Source organism: Bombus vosnesenskii, unplaced genomic scaffold (genome assembly GCF_011952255.1).
Source record: "Bombus vosnesenskii isolate JDL3184/JDL3185 unplaced genomic scaffold, Bvos_JDL3184-5_v1.1 scf7180000016281, whole genome shotgun sequence".
NCBI classification, from domain to species: domain Eukaryota; kingdom Metazoa; phylum Arthropoda; class Insecta; order Hymenoptera; family Apidae; genus Bombus; species Bombus vosnesenskii.
The window spans coordinates 1,314,253-1,339,833 of record NW_022884350.1 but is presented as its reverse complement, the minus strand read 5'-3'; the positions used below and the strand labels follow the sequence as shown (position 1 = coordinate 1,339,833).

At 35.7% G+C, this 25,581-nt stretch overlaps 1 protein-coding gene across 2 annotated transcripts; it reads right to left on the bottom strand.

Moving 5' to 3' along the window:
* Window positions 1–340: 340 nt before the first annotated feature.
* On the bottom strand, window positions 341–25,581 carry LOC117242942 (thyrotropin-releasing hormone-degrading ectoenzyme-like). 2 transcript variants are annotated; one of them, XM_033510004.1, is made up of 17 exons: window positions 25,324–25,372; window positions 15,050–15,237; window positions 12,107–12,452; window positions 11,209–11,620; window positions 10,853–11,008; window positions 9,578–9,889; window positions 7,606–7,783; window positions 7,390–7,537; window positions 6,588–6,669; window positions 5,627–5,801; window positions 4,947–5,133; window positions 3,941–4,218; window positions 3,587–3,756; window positions 2,391–2,558; window positions 1,589–1,729; window positions 1,430–1,511; window positions 341–1,356 (listed from the first exon to the last, which is right to left on the bottom strand). In XM_033510004.1, exons 1-17 carry the CDS (start codon window positions 25,370–25,372, stop codon window positions 1,192–1,194), a joined length of 3,237 nt encoding a protein of 1,078 aa, XP_033365895.1. In that variant the 3' UTR covers window positions 341–1,191. The 2 variants fall into 2 exon arrangements, with proteins under 2 accessions (XP_033365895.1, XP_033365896.1); XM_033510005.1 differs by having other exon boundaries at window positions 1,177–1,356; window positions 11,209–11,596; window positions 25,324–25,581.

Sequence of the window (25,581 nt, the reverse complement as noted above, 5' to 3'; positions counted from 1 at the left end):
TCACGTGCCGAATTGGTCGGTTGCAAATTAATGCGCTAGCGATCGTGTCGCAATTTAATGTGTTTATTTGTCGTTCTTTTCCTTTTCCCAGCTGGCAATGTCATAGAAATGTTTATGTCAGGAGGAAAGTTAGGATTAAAAAGAGAGGCTTCGTCGCGAAATCCTTACCCGAGCTGAATCGACTCGTCGGTAGAGCTGTCAGCCAACGGCTGTGGTCTTTTGGGCTAAGAATTACGCACACGGAGCTCGTATGGCCATCGTGGCCGAAGTAAAAATTGTGTTAACGAATGAAACGCAGTACGATGCAATATCACTAAAATATCGTAAATCATTGCTGTTATATATTACATAGGTATCCAATAATTCTACGGCGCATAAAATTGAGAAACATTATGAATGTCAGAACCTTGATTACAATATCGGAAATCAAATTCCATAATTTATCTGTTCATTTTCATATGTTTATATTTCGCATGAAGATAAATTAATATTCTGTAACAAAAATGGGTAAAGATATGTTTTTAAATATATACATGATTTTTTATAGAATGTTTAACAGAATGTGTTGCTGGTTCAAAGGCAAATAATTTCTATATGGAAATCAGTGTTCTAAATGTAATACTTGTTTCTAAGATATTTTAGAAATATTCCTGACTATTTAATATAGTTTCTCTATAAGCGTCACAAGTTCATAATATTTTCTTACTAGTTTTGGTTTATTATTACATATTTATTATATATTTATGTCTATGCATGAGCGTAATAATTAATTAGAAAGATAACTTTGATAAAGATATTTATCTTAAGAAATTTCGAGTTTTGAATTTAATAATTGAAAAGAAACAGTTATTTCTATCCGCTACAATATTTTAAAAAGTTACAATACTATTTATTCGAAATGATTTATATGTTACATTAATAAATTATAAATGAGAGAATATGTTAATACATCTCTATATGTCAAATGAAAAAATTAATTTAAGATTTGTCACAATTTCAATTTTAAAATTCAAGTTTGCATTTTCAGGAGAATAAAAAATGAAGCGAAATAAAAAAGCTTAGAACTCGAATATTTTAAGTAAATCGCCGGAATTCGTAAAAAGTACGTGTGACCCTTCGAAAAGCTATTTGTCCAGCTTCACGAAATACAACTCTTGAAAGTGTTTATCCCCTCGCTTTTATCAGCTATTTTCACGGACTTGCAAATCTCTGTGTTTCTTCTTTTAACATAGATTCAATTTGAGGTAAAGAATGCTTCAACCATGTTGTTTCGAAATTTCCATTTGCTTCGACAAGCGCTGCCGCATATCTTGTTCCTTTCATGCTATCGTAATTGTTTTCCCTGAACATTTGAAGCTGCAAAAATTTAATTCGTATAGAAGATAAAAAATATTTAAGATATGCAAACATGATACTAATAGTTTCTTACGTCTTGTAAATCCTGTTCAGTCGTTAAGCCATTCATCATGGACAGCACGAAAGATTTCAATACCTTATAAGATCCTAGAAACCTAAATCGGGAAAGTCATTTTGCCATTACGCTTCCTTTTTCGTACACTGAACTTTTTGCAACAAAAATCGGAAGTACCTTTGCGCAATTTCTTGCCAATTTGCTCGAACGAACCGAAATGCGACTTGAGCCGCGGCTGGGTTTTGTGAAAATGCATTCAAAATTACCGACATTTCGTCCTCCTCGAATCGTTCCTCGTGAAGTATATCATTGAGAATACTGTTATCAAAGGAAAACGTGACTAGTATTACGTACATAAGGATACAAACTAAAAAATTAGAAAATGTTCAGATATATACAGCCTTGAGTACTTCTGATACCTCTTCAAATACTTTAAATACTTTTAATACAATGAACATAAATATTTTGACTCATTTTCACTTATATACAATTTCCCAAAAATATTCGAGTGCCATGATATCATATATACTTTCTGTTTTTCAAATTTATAAATAATAGGGTACAAATTAAAGGATACATAAGAAACACAAGGATGCAAATTAAAAAACTATAAAATGTTCAAATATATACAGCTTTAAGTACTTCTAATACTTCTTCAAATACTTCTAATACAGTACTCATAAATATTTTCACTCATTTTCACTTATACACAATTTTCTAAAAATATTCGAATGCCGTGATATCATATATATTTTTTGTTTGTTAAATTTGTAAAGGTCATAAGTCTCAATTACGTTCCAATTGATGTTACAAAGATGACAGATGTTATTATTATTTCCTGCACCGATAGATTCTAATTTATGCACGTATGTAGGTATATGTTTTTGACGTGAAAGTTTCAAAATACTATTCTTATAGTCATTCGTTATTAAGGATTATAATCAAAGATAAAATTACGATTCTGTGAATAGTCACTTACAATTGTAAAATCCAAGGAGTTTGGAAGCAAGCGAATGACGATAACAAACGCTTCTTTTCCTCCTCATCTTCGGTCGATTTTATCCGTTCCATAAAGTAGTTCCATTCCCTTCGCGTACCATAACGCGCGATAGTGCAATAAAACGTGTCACGAATGTAGGAAGGAACTCTGTAACAATTTCCATTCTGTTAAATCCTTGAAAAATTGATATACAAAGAAATTAGCAAGAAATACGAGACAAAGAAATATTAGTATAGCGAATATGTAATAGTATAATTACATGCACATATAATTATGTGCGACAGAAGGACATACGAATACGAACCTAGGGATTATTTATGTATACACACTTTTCTGCACACATTTATATTAACTGCGATTTGTGTTTTAGAATAATTTGATGAGTTTTTAGCGATACTATAGGGATTGATGGTTTATTTGTTGTAACGTTTCGCTTTCTTTATGTTTTATGATCGATACCATTTCGGAAGGATATGGCATAATGGTACGACACATATGTTACATAGTAAAAATTGATCTGCATTAAATTTCATTTGAATGAAATTAGAAAAGATGATTAAGAGTTTTTGAATTTCATAGAAACAAAACTGTGTCTTTGTCCGGGATCTTATATAATCTTCTTTAATAATACGACTGACAATTTCGCAAATTTCTATCGGCTCGATAAACGTTCTGAAATCCGTGAATCAACACCGATTGTCACACAGCGAAATCGTGGTTATCGACATTTCTGACACGTTGCTCGCTGAATTATCCTACTATGCGTATATATTGTGGCAGCGATTCTAAGCTAAATACGATCGCAGCGAAACACAAGATCGCTGTTACATTACGAATATTCGTAAACTGTCTGTTGTTCTGTGTATTTTCGACTGTCGTTTTCTTTTCCTTTTTATCGTGCGTTAACGTTTCACGCGCCTAAGCCTTATCATAATTTCTAGAATGGTAAAACTCTCATCAAAATGCTCCCACAGGTTCGTGAGATTAGCCGAAAAATATATTCTAGCGAATTTGTATATTTGCGTGAAGCATAATCAGTAATTGCAAAATTTCATGAATTATATTGCAAAAGTGACTCATTTTTTCATCTCATATGTACAGCACAATTAAAACATTCAAAATATGAAAACAGGAACGTTCAAATTATATTCATAACAGAGTTCACTGAAACTTACATTTTGTGAATACTATTGACTACCTCGGAAACGTTTCTCGACCAGTCTAGACACTGCGAATGGTCGAAGGCGCATGCAAGTTTTACAGCAGTCATTGTCAGTGCTGATCCTTCTTCCAACTTCGACCCTACTTCGCTGTACAACGGGGATACGAATCTTGCTATGAATTCCTAAAATTTAACTTTATTAACTTCAACTTTATCGTTTTCTAAAAACTGTCTAATTATAAATATTATGCTACCAGAGCGGTGACGAATCGTTCAGCTCGAAATATAATTCAAAAGCTTGAATTACACATAATAGATATTTTGCTTAAAATTGTAATTTTTGTAACGTGTCAACATTGTTACTCGCCTGGAAATCAGTAAAGACCGGAGTCTCGTACAGAAGCCTGTTTAATTTGAACATGTGTCGCATAAATGCACCCCAAGGAAGGTAATGTCTTTCCTTCATTTGCATATATTTAATGAATTCAAAGGCGGTGTCATATTTCATCAAGCCTATTTCAGCCAAACTAAAAACGTCGTCTACGAGCGATGCTCTGGTTTCTGGCGGAAACAGCTCGTGATTCTCCGTGAGTGCCAATTTTAACAGCATCCAATTCGTTTCGTCGTAGTGCACGCGATAGAAACCTTGAAAAATGTAATGGTACAATTATTTCCATTAATTTACGAAGCAAAGTGTCTGGCAAATTCACAGCGTGACGAGGAAAAGAAGATTATTTTACGTGTAAAAATACAAGAAAAAATTCGATAATTGCACAGAAGGTAGAAACGATTCTATTTCTGCAAGCTAAGATCTTAGACGTGCCGAAGGTTTGGCAACTATCGAAAGCTCGCGATAAACTGAGATCTAAGCTAAGCTAGAGTTTCAAAAATCACACTTTCTTATTTTATATTTTTTATAAATGAATCTTGTACCATTTATTCGATCAAAATGACGCGGTATAGCTCGGCTCATATTTGTTTATTTAATAAGTAACAGTTAAGTACGTGTATCCATAAGCAAATATAACTCAACTTATACCACGTTTGGTCTCGTTTTCAGCAGAAGGATCTCACGTGAAAGATTAATTTAGAAAGAGTGAAAAATAAAAAATATTTATATCTGACATTGGATCATATGTTCGTGTCAGTTGTCGCATATTTACCGCAGATTGACAGTATGATATTCGTAAAAATGAAAAGAACAAATAGAACAGACAACAATTGCAGAATATATATCTGAAAGTATAAAAATTATAATGAAAACAAGTTACTACGAATCTTTTCTTATTATTTCATACTTGAATATTGATAGTCCTATCAGAGTATTCAATAAAATATAATAAATATATATCGTAGTTAAATTTGCCACATACCAGTCTTATTTACGTTGAAAAGAACCCAAGATTCATTGGAACCAATGCCATCCAGCGTAATTTTAGGTTCAGGTGGGAACCAGATCGTAGCAGGTGACGACCAATTACTATTATTGTTGGCGTAACTCAGTGAGATGTGCCAAAATTTGGAGATACTTTCGAATGGACGATCGAGCGCAAATTGTTCCTAAAAGAATTATTTAATTCCTAATACTTTCTCACACCTGATCAGAACTACTTCGTTAAAACAACAAATCTCATAGATTTAGAATATTAGCAACAAAATCTCTGCCTTCATACGATGTATAATATCGTATTCAATTTTGTGGCGTATTGCATTATCTATTATCTATCATTGGTGAACAAAAATTTCTAAAATTAGCGCTAGAATAATTCCATTTCATTTAATTTCATTTGACGCGATAGTTAATTCATTCAATCGAATAGCAGTTGATTTTATATTAATAACCTGTTACAAGATTTCGTGTTTTCTGACATGAGAATTGCACGGCATTACTGACATTTCGTTTACTTTATGATATTCGGTAGCTCGTCCTTCATTCTACTCTTACGTCTAAACTTGAGTAAATTTTCTTTAAATTATCTCCTTATTTACAGCATAAACCGTTCAAAGTTGTATAATCATAGGATTTAATACAATGTTATTTGCTACGGTATACCTGATAAATAGTGGCGGATTCCTCTTCGTAATTTCTTACGACGGTTATAAATGGATATCCACCTTGAGAAATCCAAGAATTCATCGTGTCTTGCAAAGAAACTCCGGACGGAAGTTCCATTGCTTCTTCCGCCAGAATATTCATGAAATCGGTTATATCCGTGTTGTTATGCTTCCTGATCAAATAATAAAACGTCGTTTATTACGTTGAAGATTCTATTAGTCGACCTGTTAGAGAGGAAGGACGAGTTAACTCGTCGCGAAAGATTATCAGTGTCCTGCGTATCATATCCGTATCTGGCAGAATAAATTATTATCTGATAATCTACTGTCTTAGCAAACCTTCGCTTTTCAACGCATCGTTCCATATACATCAAAATCGCGTTGTATTTTATTTACATTCGCTAGAGTGAAAATCGATTCGATTAAAATTGACATCTTTTCTAGCAATTTTTAATTCTGTAGAAACGATCTCAACTGTAGTTTGTTTTCCAATGTATCGATGTCTGCGCACCACGGAAACCAGCTGTGCTTTGTTTACAATTGCTGGAGTAAAAATCACTGCAATTAAACGATTTGTAACTTCTTAGAAAAATTCGCAATTTTGGAAAAACCGACCCAGTTTAGAAGATCAGAGAACGAGCAATAAAATTATCATCGCTTACATTGCTTCCGCTGAAATCTCGTAGAACTACTCGATAGTATCTTGATTATCCATATTTACTAGCAATAAAGACGTAATTATTAAATTATGCAGGAATTTGAGCGAAGAAAAACGCGAATGAAAAAAGAGGAAATACATATGTAAATGAAAAACCGGATAATCACGAGGAAGATGATTAATCGCAATTAGCTTCAATTCGATACAGCCGTCAATCCTTAATAAATCGCTATTAATCAAAACGATCCATCCATCGATCCATTGCAGGCATAAAACATTTCCTCGCCAATAATATACCCACCACCTGGTTATCAGTTTCTTGTAGCCGTTCCTAAAGTCGGTATCGCCTATCGCGCCATGCAACATGCGTATCAGACATGCACCTACAAGAAGCAACGAAAAATGCAGAGGCATTAGATCTACCCGATATCCTGCAACCTAAAGCTGCGTCCTCACTAAAGCAACAACCACCAATCTTCCGTTGATGTTTCTACGTTCGTGTTTTCCTCTTACAATTTCCCCAACGAGCTATCTACTCCTATTTGCTCAACTCGGAACACTTTCTTTCGCGGTTTCCCTTTACTTTCATTTTCTCGTTCAGTTCTCGTCTAATTTCTTCATCGCTGTCTTTCTCGCGTTTGTGCCAGCAGCACGCGTTAATACCACAAAATGAGAAGGTAGTTTCTGTATAGCTAAGGCTGTCAGCAAGTAAAGTCAATTATCACCATGTGTAACAGTAATTGCTGAGAGAAGCGACAGACTCAGAACCTCTGACTGTCAGTCGGCCCTCTCTGTCGATGTTCCGCGTTTCTTGAACTTGTTGGTTGTACAATGTTCCTCCATGTTCCTCCGCGTTTCTGTTGCCGGTGACAAAAGTTGCTGCTCGTTGTTCGTCTCCGTTTGGAGTGACAAAGATGAACGAAAGATAAGAAACACGTGCGCAACGCGTGCAGATGAAGCGAATGTCTCTTGAAAGTGTATAGTTTTCGCTACTTGCTGCTACTTGTCGTTACTTGGAACGTGTAACAACAACAGGTAACGGAAAGTTCCTCGTTGTTGCCTCAGCGAAGACGCAGCTTAAGACTAACATCGAGCCGGTTTACCTTTCGCGTGCTCGTAGTTAAGAGATTGCCACAGATGATAATTGGCATTTTCATGGAAAGGTCTTGAAACGCTATAGCCATCGATCTCCATCACGTGCAGCTGGACATCGGCGATGAAAGAGTCGCTCAAGTCCAATGACGAGTCTATCTGAAAATGGAATCCTATTACAACGGTTTGCCAAGGTGTTTGTCGAGGATGCGAAATTAGTCGCTTGCCTGTTGAACGATCACGTGTTGGATGTAAACTAGCAGACTCTCGAAGATCCACGCGTCCGTTCGATTCACATTCGTAAATTCATCGAGCCATTGCTGTCCCACTAGGTTGATCAGGACCTTCAGAGCGTCGGCTTTCGTGACATGTGGCGATTTCTTGCTGGTGTAGAACAACGACTGCCTTGAACATTTAAGCGCCCTTCGATTACATTGCTGGTGAAAAATGCTCGATAAAAATGTAGGTTAATTATTAAATAATGGCGAAATAAGGGATTCTGTGCGGTGTATTATCGCAGATACAAAGACAAATATTAGGTCATCCCATAAGTTCGTGCCGTTTTTCGAGCGGTTATATATGTTATTTTTTTTAAACACCCATGAATCGTTGTCTTAGGTATTTTCAGAACATTTGACATCTCTTGAACTGTCAAACTTCGTGATTTTTCAACAAGATCCCGAATTTTATCTTCGTCTGTCTGAGGAGGACGCCCGGAGCGTTCCTCGTCTTCTAAACAGAAATTCTCAGCTCTAAAACGTCGGAACCACTTCCTACAGGTGCGAGATGAAAGCGCATTTTCTCCGTAAACAGCACATATGTTTTTCGTGGCAATTGTTGCAGAACTTCCTTTCCGAAATTCATATAACACGAGATGTCGAAAATGGATACGCATTTCACTCGTGATTTTTTACTGTTAGAAGTCACTGTGTTCGCTATATTACGATCTTATACCCACGAAAATCTGCTCTAGCCTGTTCTCGATCAGCTAAGCTCAAGTGCATTGGTCCCTTATCGCCGTATGTTTATAAATCGACACATGAAATGTATACACAAAAGTCGGCACGAACTTATGGGATCACCTAATAATTGACATCTATCAGCTATCTAATAAATAGAGATAATGAAGAAATCCAATAAGACTTTTAACGAGACTTCTTAATTTCTGATGGAAGAATAAGAGAAGGAGGATGATGTGATAGAGAGAGGAACAAGCATATCGCGTCACTTTGATAAAAAAGTTAACAAACGCTAAAACTGTTTTATAGCTAAGAAACGAAGTTAGAAGAAAACAGAGGATTAAAGCATTTAAAACAACTTTCTACTAAATAAATAGATAAATAGCTTTTATTTATTGCATCACGTAGGTAAAATCTCCAAAGATTTGGCCAAAGGTAGCCCGAAAGATTTACCTACTGTTTGAACTATCAAACGGATTGTAAATTAGCAGGTGGTTGTTTAAACAAAAAATTATTGTATCGCGCCCCTGCTTCAAAATTGACGTAATTGAAAGTGTGCAAAGGACTATATCTTTGATAATATCACTTCGTTCATTGAACTGAGTAAATGGAATTTTTTTTTTTATTTATTTGTTGAAATTACAATTCTCGCGTTGAGAATTTTCAGTAATTTTTCTGGCGTGGCGCAGTGACATGGCTGTTTATTTATAATAAGTTAATACTTATTATAGATAAATATAATTTATAAGTATTATAAATAAGTGAATATGCTTAATTTGGAATACCAAATGAATCTAGCGTTTAGGTCTAGCGGGTAGTGTAAATGGAATTGATTAAACTATATTTACGAGTACGTTCTCGTCATTTGCAAGTTATTACTTTGGAAAAGTCTTAAAAATCTTCCTCACAATAAAATAAAAAAATAAAATACGATCTTTCGAGTGACTTTTGTCATACTATTCCTGAAATTTTGCGATTATGTTTAATATAGATGTACACAGTATTTCCATAGTTACTATTATTACTAAACGAAGTTAAATAAATAACTTTGCAAAAGCACGCTATTGTATTATTATAAAAATCACATTGATAGTCTTCTGAATGAAAAACAACGGTTCTAATTATATGAGTAATAGAGCTAATACGCTGATATTACGTATATGTGCGAGCTGATTATAATTATAAATCGTAGGAGATGTAAGGAACGTTTGTCTTGTAGAAGAACAATAATAGCTCTTACTTCAGCGCAATTAATCCAGGATTTCCCATGTTCTCGTCGATCCCTGGAGGCAGGCTTACTACATCCAATTTAGGATAGGGGTAGGACGTCAAAAACACGTCGATCAAGTTAACGACAACTGAGTCGAGTTTGTCGAACAGGTAAATCTCCTCTGAGCTTCTGTTCGATTCACACCAGAACGTTGCAACTACTTCGGTGTCGCCTACGAACGTCGTGTTCATGGCTTCGATATGGCCCATTACGAAAGCCAAATTGTGCGGAGAAATAGGCAGAGAATCGTCGAAAGTGTCGACCACCATCGAATTGTCCGAGCTTAAAACGGGAATAACAATTTATCTTATTTCTATTTTTAAGGGAGACTTTGAAAAACGAGATCGATCGACTCTGTGATGAATATCTTAATTTCTGATAAACCAGAAACTGTAGGATTTTTATGATTTATTATTTTATTATTTGAAGGTCGGTGAATGCATAGAATACACAAAAATAAATCAAATATCCGAAGTATAGTGTTTGTTATATTTAATTAATAGGTAAATTTCTGTCCAGGTTCCATTTTTTAGAAAAGCTTAGAAAAATAGCTTTTAAAAAAATAGCGGAGTGTTCACGAACATTTGTTCATGCAAAAGGCTCCACTTTTTAAATTATATCCATGAAGTTATGACTTTGCATAAATATCAGCACTCTGCTGATAAATGATAAAAAATTTCATACGTAAAGATAGTTCTTTAAATTAACAAAAAAAAATTGAAACTGAATGACGTTCAACTGTACAGGAAAAATTCCAATATTGATCAATTTATCGAAAATTCTATTTTAAACTACGTATCTCACGTAAAGTGTATTTTCTGCCATGTTTTCGTGTCAATTATCACATGTTTTACTATAAACTGAAAGTGTATAAATTAAAAATGAGAAGAACGAGAAAGACAGACAAAAATTGCACGATATATATCTGACAGCATAGAAGTTCTAATTAAAACAAGTTGCTACAAATCTTTTCCTATTATTTCATACTTGAATATTAATAATCTTATCAGAGTATTCAATAAAATATAATAAATAGAGCAGAGTTCATTTTCTCAAATCGATCGATAACATTTCTATCGTGCAACTATAATTATAAATTATAAATGTATTACATAAAGAAAGCTTCTTTATCGAACTTTTTCACATATGATATCAGATTTCTGTTTTTAATTTAACTATGTCATCAGGCAAGATCGATTTCATTTACGAGTTTTCATGCGAAAAGACATGACGTGAATTACTTACGTATCCCTTAAACTCCTGAGGGGCATGTTTGAGAGCACTGTCATTTCTTTGGGACGTGCCACGGATACGGAAATAACCGACTTATTCACCGTATCGTCGAAAACCGGAAACAGACATCGAGCACCGGATTCCTTCAATTTCGTTCCCATTAGCCATCTAATATGAAAATAGGAAAATATTGCAAAACTTTTACAAAAATTTGTCTCGTAAATCTATTAAAATCCTGCAAATGTTAAATCGTGGAAGAAGCAAGGGAACATGACATAACAGATATCTAAAGAATTACGTTTCGTTAACTATTTTTTTAATTATTTTTCAAGTACCAATTGAAAATAAATGACGTACGTAACACTTACTTTCCTTCGCCAGATGAATTGTAACTTCCAATGAAAAATATATGTTCATCGATTAACAGGTCATATTCGATTTCCAACAGATAAATTCCTTGCTGTATTCGACTTCCTAAATAAATTGTGTGAACTTCCTTATCCGCGTCTATATCGTACTGTGTGATCTGTATTTGCGAAGATGCGTTTCCGGGAGATACAGCAGGTGGCACAGATTCGAACTGTATAATTTCATCTACGTTTGAGTCGTCAATTTTGTCAGTGTCAGAAACCAAAGCGTAATTTGACAATGTAACGTTGGCTTCTTCGTCGGAGGACCTGTTCTCCGATGAGTTTGTAACATTTTCGTCGTATACCAGTGTCTCGTTTTCGCTCAGGCTTATCACAACGTCATTTTCTATAGAACACATAGTACGTGAAACTGTAAGTGGATGACACGGTTGGATATTATTTATTCATTTATAAAATAACGTTATTGAATTAATTGTTTTTAATATATTAAAACGCTCATCGTAGGACCTTAGGATAGTTTAAACAAAATAATTAGCACTGCAATGCGAGCAAATATTGCACAATAAATTTCATATTTCAAAAGCTTCGAACCATTTCTAAATTTAGAAAGAAACAACGTGTTACTTAAATGGTAATTTAAAAACATTTCTGTCGAATTTGAATATTCTTTTTCCACGTTCTTCTGGTAAAAAGAAAAATGTAAATAATTCAAGTGCTGCAAATGCTCGTGAAACGTAAACGCGAAATACCTGTAATTAACTATAATGATAATGTACAAATTGCGAAACAAATTGTTCCGTTATTCAATTGCGATACAACGACCAGTTTGTAAACGTGGAAAATTCATTCACAGTATTTCTATAAACGTAAAAATTGTTAAAGTTAGTAACGTTACCAGAAGTTGTATCGTTCCCTCGATTAACGTTATTAATTACGTCGGTGGTTCCCCTTCTTCGTCTTTTCCTTAACGGCTTCTTGTTTTCCTCCAGATCCAGCAAAGACAGCTTATAACTAGTCACCGTAATGTTCTTCACATTTAGCGAAAGTTTATTTAAACTTATCGTGTCGTTTACTTGAAAATCGATGTACACGTGGCCTATCAATCTCGATGGGCCGTTCATGTCGATAATCGGCGTTAATTCGAGGCGATACTTCAAGGGACGAATGAAAGGTGAAATACTTTCGTCAACATCGTCTGTATCCTCGATGCCATCGTTCTGCAAGTCTAGAATCTCGTATGGCTAAGAGAAAGAAATTTTGTGACATTAAAAATTAAATTAAAAGTTTCGAGCAACTGCTGATATGGAGATTTTGGTCAATAGATATTTAATTTTCGTTGAAGATTATGATTAGGTCGTACTAAATTTAGTATGTCACACTAAATCGTGATAGTTATTGAAAAGTTATATTAAATATTTCTATAGATCTGAGATTAGTCGTTAGAAAATATTATTAATCCTGTGTTTAATTTTACAACTCGATTTTTCCAGCTGTCGTTCCCAACTTGATTGATTATAAGAAAATCGATGTTTCTAAAGAATCTATGTTACAAAATTATACTAATCGTAGAATATTTATTATAGTATTCCGGATACGGTATTTTCAAAATACTAAATAAGTAAATTGTTTCGCGATCTTGTCATTTTTCCTTATATTTACCGTTATAAACTATTTCTTCGATTACGTTACATCTTAAATATGATGTATTGTATACATATATATATATAAATAAAGACGTGATCTGAGGATCATTAAAGACACGTAAATTCCTGAGTAGGCAGAAAAATATTAACTGTACCGATCTAATGAAATGGTTTCGTTGCAATAAAAACGAGAATAATAACGATTTTATACAATTTTATCGGAAACAACGAAAATACTAATAAAACAGATGCTTTCTCGTGCCAAAATATTCGTAAGATTCGTAACATTCGGAAAAGCTTCGACGGTTCCAAGTAGAAAAAGAATGTTACGTTAGAAGAATTGTGACCTACATACTCCATTGGACTCCATAAATATTTAAAGAAAGTACCAATTGATCTTAACCCCTTCCCGTGCCCGTTATATTACGATCACTAGATTCAATTAGAATCAAATCATAAACACTTATTATCAGGTCTGTGAGTATGAAACCGGAATTTGTCTATAGATGGCCCTAGCTGATAATGTAGTTGTCACTAAACTGCGTCATTGATGCCAAAAGTCTTTGTTGACATCTCACAAACATTTTCGACTCAGAACAATACAAGTTTCATACAACAGCGTAGTTTGTAATAGCGTTGAACATGTCAAATTTTGTGCCTGGAAACTACGATTTGCGGACAGCATTGATTTTCTATTACCATTTGAAGAAAACTGCCGCAGAACCGCATCGAATGCTCGTCGAAGCTTACGGTGAGCATGCTCTTGGTAAATCACAGTACTTTGAGTGGTTTAAAAAATTCAGAAGTGGTAATTTTGACGCGAGGAACGAAGAACGTGTAAGACCACCGAAAAAGTTTCGAGACAGCGAATTGCAAGCATCGTTGGACGAGGATGACGCTCGAACGTAACAACAACTCGCTGATCGATTAAACGTGACACGAGAAGCCGTCTCCGTACGTTTGAAAGCCATGGGAAAGATCCAGAAGGTGGGAAAATGGTTTCCACATGAACCGAATGAAAGACAGCAGGAAAACCGAAAAACCACTTGCGAAATGCTGCTCGCCAGATACAAAAGAAAGTCATTTCTCCACCGAATTGTGACTGGCGATGAAAAGTGGATATATTTTGAGAATCCTAAGCGTAAAAGATCATGGGTAGCTCCAGGCTAACCACCGACATCGACTACAAGACCAAATCACTATGGACGGAAGACAATGTTTGGTGGGATCAGAAGGTTGTGATCTATTATGAGCTGTTAAAACCTGGCGAAACCGTTAATACCGAGCGCTACCGACAACAAATGATCGACTTGAATCAAGCTTTGCGTGAAAAACGACCAGAATATCAAAAAAGGCGACACGAAGTAATTTTGCTTCGTGATAATGCACCATCGCATACAGCAAAACCGTTCAAGGAAACGATCGAAGCGTTCGGTTGGCAAATACTTTCGCACGCGGCTTACTCACCAGACTTGGCTCCGTCCGATTACTATTTATTTGCATCGATGGGACACGCACTTTCTGACCAGCACTTCGCTTCTTACGAAAATGTACGAAAATGGCTCGATGACTGGTTTGCCTCAAAAGAGCGACAGTTTCTTTGACGTGGCATCCACCGATTGCCAGACAGATGGAAAAAATGTATAGCTAGCGATGGGCAATACTTTGAATAAAATATTTTTAATCATTTTCACACGATAAACGTGTATTTTCTATACAAAAATTCCGGTTTCATATTTACATGCCTGGTATTTGCGACATAGTACCACGCTAGAAAAATTGACTTATATTCTCGATGAGAATTGACTGTAAAATACATCCAAATGGAAAGAAAAGAAAAATATATATATATTACGATGTTTATGTTTGGCCCCTGACTGTCTGTTCGCGTTCATTCATGTTCGGGCCAAAATCTTCATCACGAGTCAGACTCGTTAAAGCACGGGAAGGGGTTAATCTGTATTCAAGCGAATGAAATTTCATATCGGGAAAGTGACTGTTTTATTATCTGAAAATTTCATTATCGGAACAGTTTTATTTTCCTGTTTGTTTGGATAAGAGAGGCTGTACCCTACATATTGTTAGTTGGTAACTTATCACCGACAGATCCTGCTTCAAAAATCTACTTTACCCAGAAACGAAATAATGGATTGACTCTATGATTTCCATATTTCATGTACCTAACTGTTACTTACCCTTTTCTTTGGTAAGGAATTGATATACCATCCGAGAAATCCTGCGGCTACGACACCGATAATAAAGACCACGATGATTCCTGCTATCTTTGTATACGATAAGAACCAACCATCGCCTCTTTTATATTCCATGTCATCGTAAGTCATAAATTGCACCGGGCCGCCGCTGAACTGTGGCATGCATTGAGCTACAAGAATCATTTGAAAAATGTGAACTCTTCGAAAGTGTCGAAGCCTCTAAATAAAATAATATTACGATGCAGGTATACGTAGACGCGAATATATGATAATTCCATATGCGATAAATCACTCAATTAAGATAGTAAAATAACTGAATAGACAGAATTTATTGGCATCATTGAAATGTTTGAAATTGGAAAAATCAGGTACAATTTGTAGCCTCAGATTGGACCGTGTGCACGGCCCATGAATGCTGAACAATTCAATTATGTGTTTCTATTATATCGTTGTTACAATCTGAGATTTCCGGGCGTAAGTTATGTCAAGTAGGAATTATATCTCTACGTTTAGCCAGCATCGCAGTTAGGCATATTGTCATAAATTGAAACACACGTGGTATCTACACATCCCCTCAATTTTTTGATCTACCAAATAGTTGGGACTAAATAGTTGGTGATGAATGATTCGCGACAAGGGTCAGATCATCCACTACCTGTCCAACTGTTCGCTACTATCGTAAATGCAGCTAATATAGTCTACCAAATTTTAAATGGTTTTCAAATAACAGCTAAAAGACAATCTCGTATCAAATTAGTCTGAAACAAAAGGGACGCTATTTGTCTTTCGTGTACATAAAATTCGTTCCTTTGGTCCACGTGTTCTTGGCTACAACGCAATGTTTGACTAATCCTTTGGCGATTTTTGCCAATTTTTTTTTTGTTATTAATAACAATAATTTGAAATATTAATTTAATTATTGTTATTGTTAAAAATAAACAATATCCGTATTATTCGATTCGTTGCAAAGACTATAGTTGGAATAGTAAAAAGACATTCACAAAGAATAATTCCTTTTAGATACGACTAACACAGAAGCCCCAAAATTGTATAACAACGATAGTAATAATTTAGTAAATTGTATATATTAATATAGCAACGCGATAAACAAACAGATATTACATTTCTCGATTCCAATTTATGTAAAAAATATCGAAATATTGAATCTAATTATTTCACTATTTTAAATTCCAATTTGTTTGGCCGCAAAATTATTGCATACCACAGGAGAACGCGGAAAATTAAGGATACGTTACTTTTTTACATCTACCATGATATAAAATAAATAAAATCACAGTGATACGTCACTGTACTCGCATTCGTGTCAATTTAATCACAATTAATGATCGCAGTGTGTGCTGATTATCGTATGACAGATTACACATACGCAACTTACGATAAAAACAAATTATTTTATTTCTTTTCCGCCAGCTATACTCTATAAATAGCTTCTCTGAATTAAATATAGTAATTTGTCAGAAATACTTTGTAACTATACCAACGTCCTCCAAAAGCGAAACATAGATACAAGATCATAAAGAATAATTCTAGAACTCTCTGCCAAATGATAAATGATTTAAATAATATAAAACATGATATATATCTCATGCAATATATATGTAGATAATACATATATATTCATGTTTATCATATATATATATATATATATTATATATATAGAAATATTATACTTGAAATTTGCATCTGTTGACCTGATGTTACGTGAACGATCAATATTCAGAAATAACAGCGACAGTTCGAGACGACGTAGACGCTGTCATAATCGTGACGAATTCACGTTATCATAACATTCGGAGCGAACGTGACGTGACGTCGCTGGAATTGATTTCTCGCGGTGCACACACGTTCCAGGTAGACCGCTGTATACTCTCGTAAATAGGCTCGAGAAACGATTCCTCAAGGTCCACCATATACGTACTACACGTTACTGGTGAGCTATTAACTTTACCATTCGCATAATCTTTTTCAAGACCGGCAATACTCGCTTCCTCCTAGTTTTCCATACGACACCAACGATACAAGAAACTTCGCTCGAAGTTACGAATCAGTGCTTCTCAGTTGGAACTTTTTAACGACTGTTAGAAATTTTCTTTATTCGTGAGAACTGCAGCACATGTTACGAATAACGTAATTGAGATCTCATTTGCATTTCAAGTACGGATATTAAAGGATAGCGAGATAACATTCAACGACTCTAAGTTACACTTTGCTTTATGTTTGGAAATCCTTTCGTTTTAATACTTTTCATCATCGATGTTATACATTTTGATCTCTGTGATTATACGAATGTTATACCAGTAAAGTATCCAAAAGATAAATGTCATTATCGAAAAATCCGGTAGTATAGTATAGCAAACAGATTTTACAATTGTGACTCTGCAGAGTTAGCGACAATTGTTTATATCTTAGAATCTGTTCACCTCTCTATCAATTATGATTCACATAGTCGAGTTTAATATCCTGCAGTAATTATCTGACAACTCTGTGCATGCATAGTACATATGAGACATACGTAATAAAACGAAGTAATTAATACTCGATACGCTCAGTATTAACATTAATATTTATATGCAGTGTTTGCAAGTAATGTTTATGCTATACTTGTGTTCATATTTTGATGACGATCAAAATAATTAATACACGTTGTTCTAATATTTGTTTTAGAAGAAATTTAGGAAATTTCAGTATTTTCAAAAAACGTATACTTGAATTGTTTTGATATTATCGACAATGTTTTCATCGACGTGATTTCACCGACACCGAGTATGTTTATTTGCCGATCCGTTGAAACCATCGACAATCGTCCCACCGATATTTGCCGACAATTATTGCGCCGGCATGTGCTATCGTTGATTATGCATCTTTATTTATGTTATACATTCATTTCCGTGAAAAGGAAAATTAAGAGAGAAATAAAAAAGAAATGATAAATGTTGTTACGACGTACTGTTACTGTGTTAATTAACATAAGATAAAAATTCTTATCTACAAAAAAGATCCCGCTCCCGATCTCTAATATAATTTTTAATATGTTGTCAAGGACATCGTATTGATTAATGCGTGGTATCAACAACTTCTTGCGAATATCTCGAAAACTAAGGCCAATTGTACATATATAAGAAATTTGTAAATCATCCTGCTATTTCTTGTTTAATTTCTCTCACGTTTTTCATAATATTTCTCCTACGGTTAGAAGAGATGATGAAGGAAAGAAAGAGTGATTGGTGTCAGTGCCTGTGAGCAAAAAGGAGTTGAAAATACTTAAAACACGCGCACTAATGGGATAACGTTATAGAATTGTTTGTTTCGTTGAAAAATGCAGGAAACTGCTCCGTATAAGATAACAAGGAAGCATTTCACGATCATACTGTACATTCAAGATGCATTTCAGTTTTCTTTCGCGTGAATATCATTGCAGAGACTTCTAAGCATTTGTGGAGTCTTTTTTGTTAATGGGCAAATCCTGACAACAACTTTGAAACTAATTGCATCTCCATCCATTTGCAACGAAACGTTTATGTCTTGGAAATATTATTTTCTTTCTTTGCATTTGTTAATTTTAGTGAAGTTGAAATTTAGTGAACTTTGAAATTTTAATGAACCTGTCGATGACGCACTCGTGAATCTTGACAAAACGTTTTTAAATCACCATGTTATGACGCGTACGTAAATGTGAAAGGCCGCGCAACAACGAAGATAGAACCGAAGATGTGAAAAGGAAAACTCGGAGCAAAGAGTCTCGAACGGTTACTAATGGAAAACACCGGAGCAGAGTACCGAGTAGTCTGACGACACAGTAGCAAGTACCATTTGGGAAGTAGTCCGCGTACGGATGAATATCAGTCGGAGACAATGCGGGTCACTCTGATCAAACGCCCGTGTCTTGAAGAACTACAGTGCAGAAGAAAGACGACTTACGGAGCTACGGCAGCTGCAGACGCCCCGGATTGCCATAACACGCAACCACAAAGACTGACTCCGCCAAGAGTGGTCTCTGATACTGCCCAAAGTAGAGACTTAATATTACACGTCAGTGTTCCCCGAGCTTCCCCGTCGCAGCTGAGAAGGCCACCGTAAGGCTTTCAGTGAGGAAGAATTCCACATTATCACGCATCCTGCTTTTAGAGGCTAGAGGGGATGCCTTTCGATGATTTCGAAATAGAGAAGAATGAAAAATGGTTGCCGGTAGCCTTGAGGTGGGCGGATTTAACTACCCAAGCAGAACCTAATTCTTCTGTTTCATTTACAATACGACCCAGATTCAGTAACTCGAAAACCTCCAAAAAATGTTTTTGATGTTGGTCTATAACACGGCTCAGATTCATTAGCTGGCAAACCTCGTCGAAGATGTCTACTGCGATATTTCATCGCCTTCTCCAACTCGGCTGCCAAAACGACTGGTATAACTCGAATTATTGTGACATGTCCAGATGCATTATGGTAATTCCGTAACTGAAATTTATAACAGCTCGACTTCTACAGGTCGAAGTTTGCCTCTAGAAGTCGAAGTTTTATCAACGCTGCGTGTCAAGATATGAGAGACCAATCGTCCTTTATTGCCACCTTTCCTCCAACGGTTATTATTGTGTCGAGTTAACGTAAGACGACAGAAAACGGATCCTCACTTCTGGACACTTCGATCAGAGTCATTTTTTTTTATTTTTTTTTTTTTGTATTATTTAATTTGTACTTTAAAATTTGTGCAGCTGGACATTTGATAAATTTCTTTAACTTATTTGCTAAACAACATGTGGATGGATACCTCCAGTGGGATACCATCTTCGAATAGAAACGAATGGATAAATCAGAATCATGTTCATGAAAGCTTCTTATTTCGTCAGTCGAGTACATAGTTGCCATCGCTTTCAACTTACGCATTTATGTACATCGAATAAAATGAGGTCTAAGGTAATGACACGTGCAAGTATGTATCGATGAATATCTTTGAAATCGTTTATCGAATAAACATATAACTACTTTAATATAAGTTCTAGGTGTAAATTTAGTGTTCTTATGCCATTATTTCGGCTGTTAAGATCCAAAATCCTCAACAGCGTCGTTGATCAGTAATTCGCACTTTGCACTTGACACGAAAAGAAGATCAGAACGCACGATACGTATCATTCGGCAGAGTCTGGTTACACAGAGCGTTCACTGCCGCTTTAGTATCCGCTTTAGGAACCGCAATAGTTTCAAGGATTCCATTGTTTCTACTTTGTTTCTTTTACTACGCCTCCTTTTTTGGCTCTGCTATTCATTAGCATTACAGTCCTGTGCCTGTCTGGTCCTTCTTCATTCACTGTACATTTTTTCCTATTTTTACCTTTTCAAACACAGTATCTTCTCTGATAGAAGTTGCGTCTTCAGAATCATCGTCGCGCTGGCAAACCTCCGCATATGTAGTTTCGCCTCTCCTGGGTCTTTTTCTATCTACTCGTCTGCCTTCCAAAGACGAGATCTCCTTTCTTCTCGATATCCAACTTGCTTCAGTTATTCCCTTATCGGTCTGAGTGCCCGCGTTCGATACTTATCCCCTTTTATCACTCTTTTGTTCCCCTCCAAACGACAGGGAAATTTGAGTAGCAGCATTCGTAGTGTGTTTGGGCTTCTCAGCTCCTTTGTACAAGCCCTCCCTTTTCACAAATTTCTCCAGCCATTCCTTCGTGCTTTAGAGGTGTTTGATACTTTTCATGTTGAATTTTACGAGAGTTCTTACGGAGGAGTCCTCCAGTTTATCCTTAATCATGTTTGTGTTTATCATTAACACTTCCAGTATCTTTACTGATTCTCTTATATCGCTGGACCAGAGTGTGAATGATTTTCCCCGTTATCCGAGGACGAGGAAGATTCCTTCATCCTTCTCTCCAATATCCAGCGATCTTCATCCTCTGATTTTTCAAACATGTTGCTCCTTACGACCAGCCTAACAGGTTTATGTGTCCTTACTCTCTCGGTGCTAGGAGAAAGTAAGTAGACTTTGGTCGGTGGATTCGTTTTGAGGGTCCACATTCATTTCTCTCTATCTTCTTGATGATTTTGAGTTTTAGTCGGACTTCGCGCCGGTTTAAATGAGCCTCTCTCTATTCTTAAGCTTTTCTTAGGAATTGGAAATATTGAGACATCTTTCAAGCTCCCTTTTGAGTAAAGGACAATCTTCGAGTCATCCCTTGTCTTCTTTTTCCTTCCTTCGACGGTCTACCCCGTCGGCTGGATCCTCCGGTGTCTCTCCCGACGTCCCATCCAGTCATCCCACGATGTAGATAGTTTTAAGCGTCTTTACTCCCACTTTTCACCTTTTATTGTCCACTAGACCAAACTCCATTAGTTGATGAAACTATCCAATCACTAATCGCTTCCCAAGAAACTTTTAAGTCCCAGACTGAGCCTCGTACCGGGAGCAGAGTCAAACGAATACTCCGTTTTAAAAATGCAGATTACCTTGAAATATGTGGAAAAAATGACCGGGAGAAAACAATCTTAACCGCAACATGCGCCTCTTGAAATGCTTCAACTTTGTCTTAAGGACTTTTCCCATAAAACCTCAAATAACGCAGATATTTAGGTGTTCCCATTTAAACGGTCCAGCCTACATATTGTATATTGCATTACAATATAACATACAGCACGTAATACATAATATATAATATATAAATACATACACAAGCAAGTTTATCGACGAGAAACCTGCAAGTACGTAGTCCATAAAAAAGCCCTATAGCAAATGCGTTACGTCGAGCACTTTAGTACGAGATATTAGTGACACGAGATTAATTTGACATGTGGCACTGTAGATTAATATAACCTACGCTACAATACGTCTAAAGTGTTTGATACCCTACGTTTATCGTTTGCATCAAGTTCACTTGTTCACTAAAGTATTGAGCAATTTTAGTTTTCTAAACTGCTGAATGTTCCATATGACCTAGTCCTAATCGTTACGACCAGGCATAAACGCGAGCATAAATCGGACGTTGTAAATTGTACAGCTGCGATTAGCAGTGCTCCTCCCTCTCTCCCTTCGTTAGTTTCCATAGTTAATCTCGTTAGCGTTGCTAATTGTACGTACCACATACTCGTAAACTTCGATTCGCGGTTCTATGAAATTCTTCGAATCGTTTAACTTGAAGTGTTCTACGCTTGCTTGAACTTTGCGTTGCTTTGTTCGCCACTAATTTTCGTCTCCACTATGATTGACCTAATTCGTGTGCTCGCTCAACACGTTGAATCGTTTCAACTAAAGGAAAATAAAAATATACCTATCAACGACGATAGCGCACGCGAAGTGGCCGAAGGTTACTAACAGTAGGATTACGTATGCGAATTGGACGTGTAGTTTTTCACGGCGATATAATACGCTGCAAGATTGTGTGACACGTTATGTCACATGGTGCGTGATCAACGTGATAAACAAAACGAAACTGAAAATCTACCTAATCCACGTTCATCTAGTCGTTTATTAAACTATCGTATATCAGTCGTATATTAAGCAGTTCAATAAACAGCAAACAGTAAATGGGAAAATTAATCGAAAGGAAAAATTCGCCGAAGTCGGTAATAGTCTTTATAAGGAAACATAGTATGGGACAGAATTGCATCTCTTTATTTAAATCTCTTAGTTTGTTGGCAGGAATTTCTGATATTTGTATCATTAAGCGCTAGTTGGAATTATTGTTTAAAGCCAAAATTTCGTTAATATTTTTCAGCGATTTTTTAGTGCGAAGGTGAAATATTAGAAAAATGTAATTGAAACGTAACAGTTACATTTGTATGTTCATACGTTCGTCCATATGTATCGCTTAGATTCTATCGTCAATTTCAAAGCAATTCGTGCAAATGCTTACAGTTAATCAAACGTGTATGATACATAATCTTCGAGCAAAACGTCCATAAGAATATTGCCATTTGCTTGTCTTTGCTAATTACTACAATTATTGTACCAATGTCTATATTACAGTTTGCTTCAAATTACTATCCTAGACTTTATGCTTTGATAAGAAATACTTTGATGAAGAGATTGAAACCGTAGAGGTGATCGTATCGTGCATTAAAATACTTTGATACTCGATGCAAACTTAAAATCGCAATCACACTTGCGTGCACGTGAAACGTAAATCATCGCATCTGTCACATAATCACTGCAATCGCACGTTTCCTCTTAGAATTATACGCGACTCGTGTTACGCGTAATCCGATTGCTTCCATCGATTCACGACTTCTCCACACACGGATAAACCATTGGGATTTTCATAGAAGAAGAAATGGAAATGTACGCGATCAGCTCCGTGGAAGAAGCGAATTTTTAATGCCAACTACCGCGCACTCACATCGGTTACGCTTCAGAGACACGAACGTCTCTGACAATCAAGCAATTACAATCGTGGAAAATAGCAATGCGGATTCTTACTAATGTTCACGACAACGGGAACGCGTTTAAGCGATCATATCTGAGGAACTCGTGCAATTTTACCTGATATTCGCGGACACCCGTTAGAAAGCTCACAGCAAAGAAACAAAATAATTCTGATATAAGCTGCCATTTAAATACTCGTTATGCGAATTATCTTTGGCTATCTGAAGTACAGAAAGCATGGGATTATTGCAATAGACAAAGAAAAGTTTAGACTTGCTGGTAATTAATAGTTTAGAAATACGCTACGAGTTTTACTAACTTTATGCTAATTACTTTTTACTATACTGGAAACAGTCATTTGTTATATCAATGCGATATACAAAATATTCTGATAAAGTAAATTTGGTGTCTTTATATACCGTTTATTTTATATGTAGCAGTAGTTTGAAGAAAAATGTGATGTACGTGTTAGTACGATAACTTCAATGTACGTTTAATGTGGCATTACAAGAACAGGAATTTACGAGGAAATTGATTTACACGAAAGAAAATGTTTTAATGAAACCATTTAGCGTTGATAGCATTTGGGCTTTCGTATTATATGTTTCAAGAAAATACAACTTTATTCTTTCGAATGTCGTATTGTTTCAATGCAGATGCTGGACAAGCGTAAAACAATGCAAACAAGCGTTAAATTCATTTGAATATAATATATTACTTTTAAAGCAACTCTGTAAATAACGAGTTTAGCATTCCAACTAAATAGAACTGCACGATAGAATTGTATAAAATGTGACGCATTTCTTTCAACAAAAAGTACGAAATATATTTTTCAATTTAGAAGTCCAGGATAGTTGTCGCACAATTTTATAGGCTGTCTGGTATTATTAACGAATTTGTAAAGAGCTATCAGAAACTAGATTGACTCTATTTTCACATGTACTCGAGGGAATATACTTGATACAACTACAATAATTTCAATTAGTTTCGTTGCAAACGAGTGAAATGTTATCTTTCTTTCGAAGTTACTTCCCAAGCATATTGATTTTTATTCGACTAGAAGATTGTCACGCGTTCTTATCGGCTCGTTAACATACACGTTTATCTTCTCCCACCTTCTTTCGACTTTTCCATTCTTCAATTAATTTCAAAGTTTTCCCCTACGTATTACGCGACACCGCGCAAATATTATTCAGCGTTCACACATGGATTCTTAACTATCTGCTAATAGAATGTAATGACTACTATCGAGAAACGAATAAATACCAATGAAAAAGTTCTAACGATAGCTGGGTAATGAGCACAAACGAGCACATGAACACGAATTCGTAAGAACAAACTACGGTTCGAGATATATACTGTTTCATGTTCAAAATTATCAATAATTGTTGGAAGAAATTGTTGGCAATATATTTTACACGCGTTTTATCTTTCCTTGTAACTAGACTACAGATGTTTATGTAATTTCATATTTCCACGAACGTAATTAATGGAATGGAATCTAAAGGGAATTTTCTTTCGTCTACTAAGTATCATAGTAAGCGGCATAATTTAAATATCGTATGTATCTCTGCGTATTACATGCATTCTGTAAACTTCTGGAATATAAAATTTCGTAAAAATAAGTGAACATCCGCAATCCACACGTTGTAACGTTCCATCTAGAAATCTCCTACGTGACATATATTTATTCCATGCGTGATTTTATACTTTAAAACGCGAAATAATTCATCCGATACCGCAGACACAATGCTGAATGACGAACATCTCTCGGTTGTGCTAAATCGTTAAAGAATTGAACAAAAAACATACGCGTATATTATCGATGGAAAGTAACGACGTGGAAATTGAATGAAACAACGAAAGGCAATCGTCAATCACTTACAACTTCTGCGTCCATAGTCCTGCCAACTGGAAATAGATCCTCGGCTCATGTGAACAGCTTCTGGTTTCTGTGATTTAAAAACTACCGATCGCGTGCGACAGGCAACAGATAACGAAAAGAAAATTAGCCACGTGGACGAGACAGAGTGGAAGAAAGATCTGTGGCGAAATTTCAATTGTTTGGAAAATGACAAAGTTAAATTTGCTTGCGCGCCTCGTTCGTACAGGTGCAACGCAATTAGTCGTTCTACGTACGATG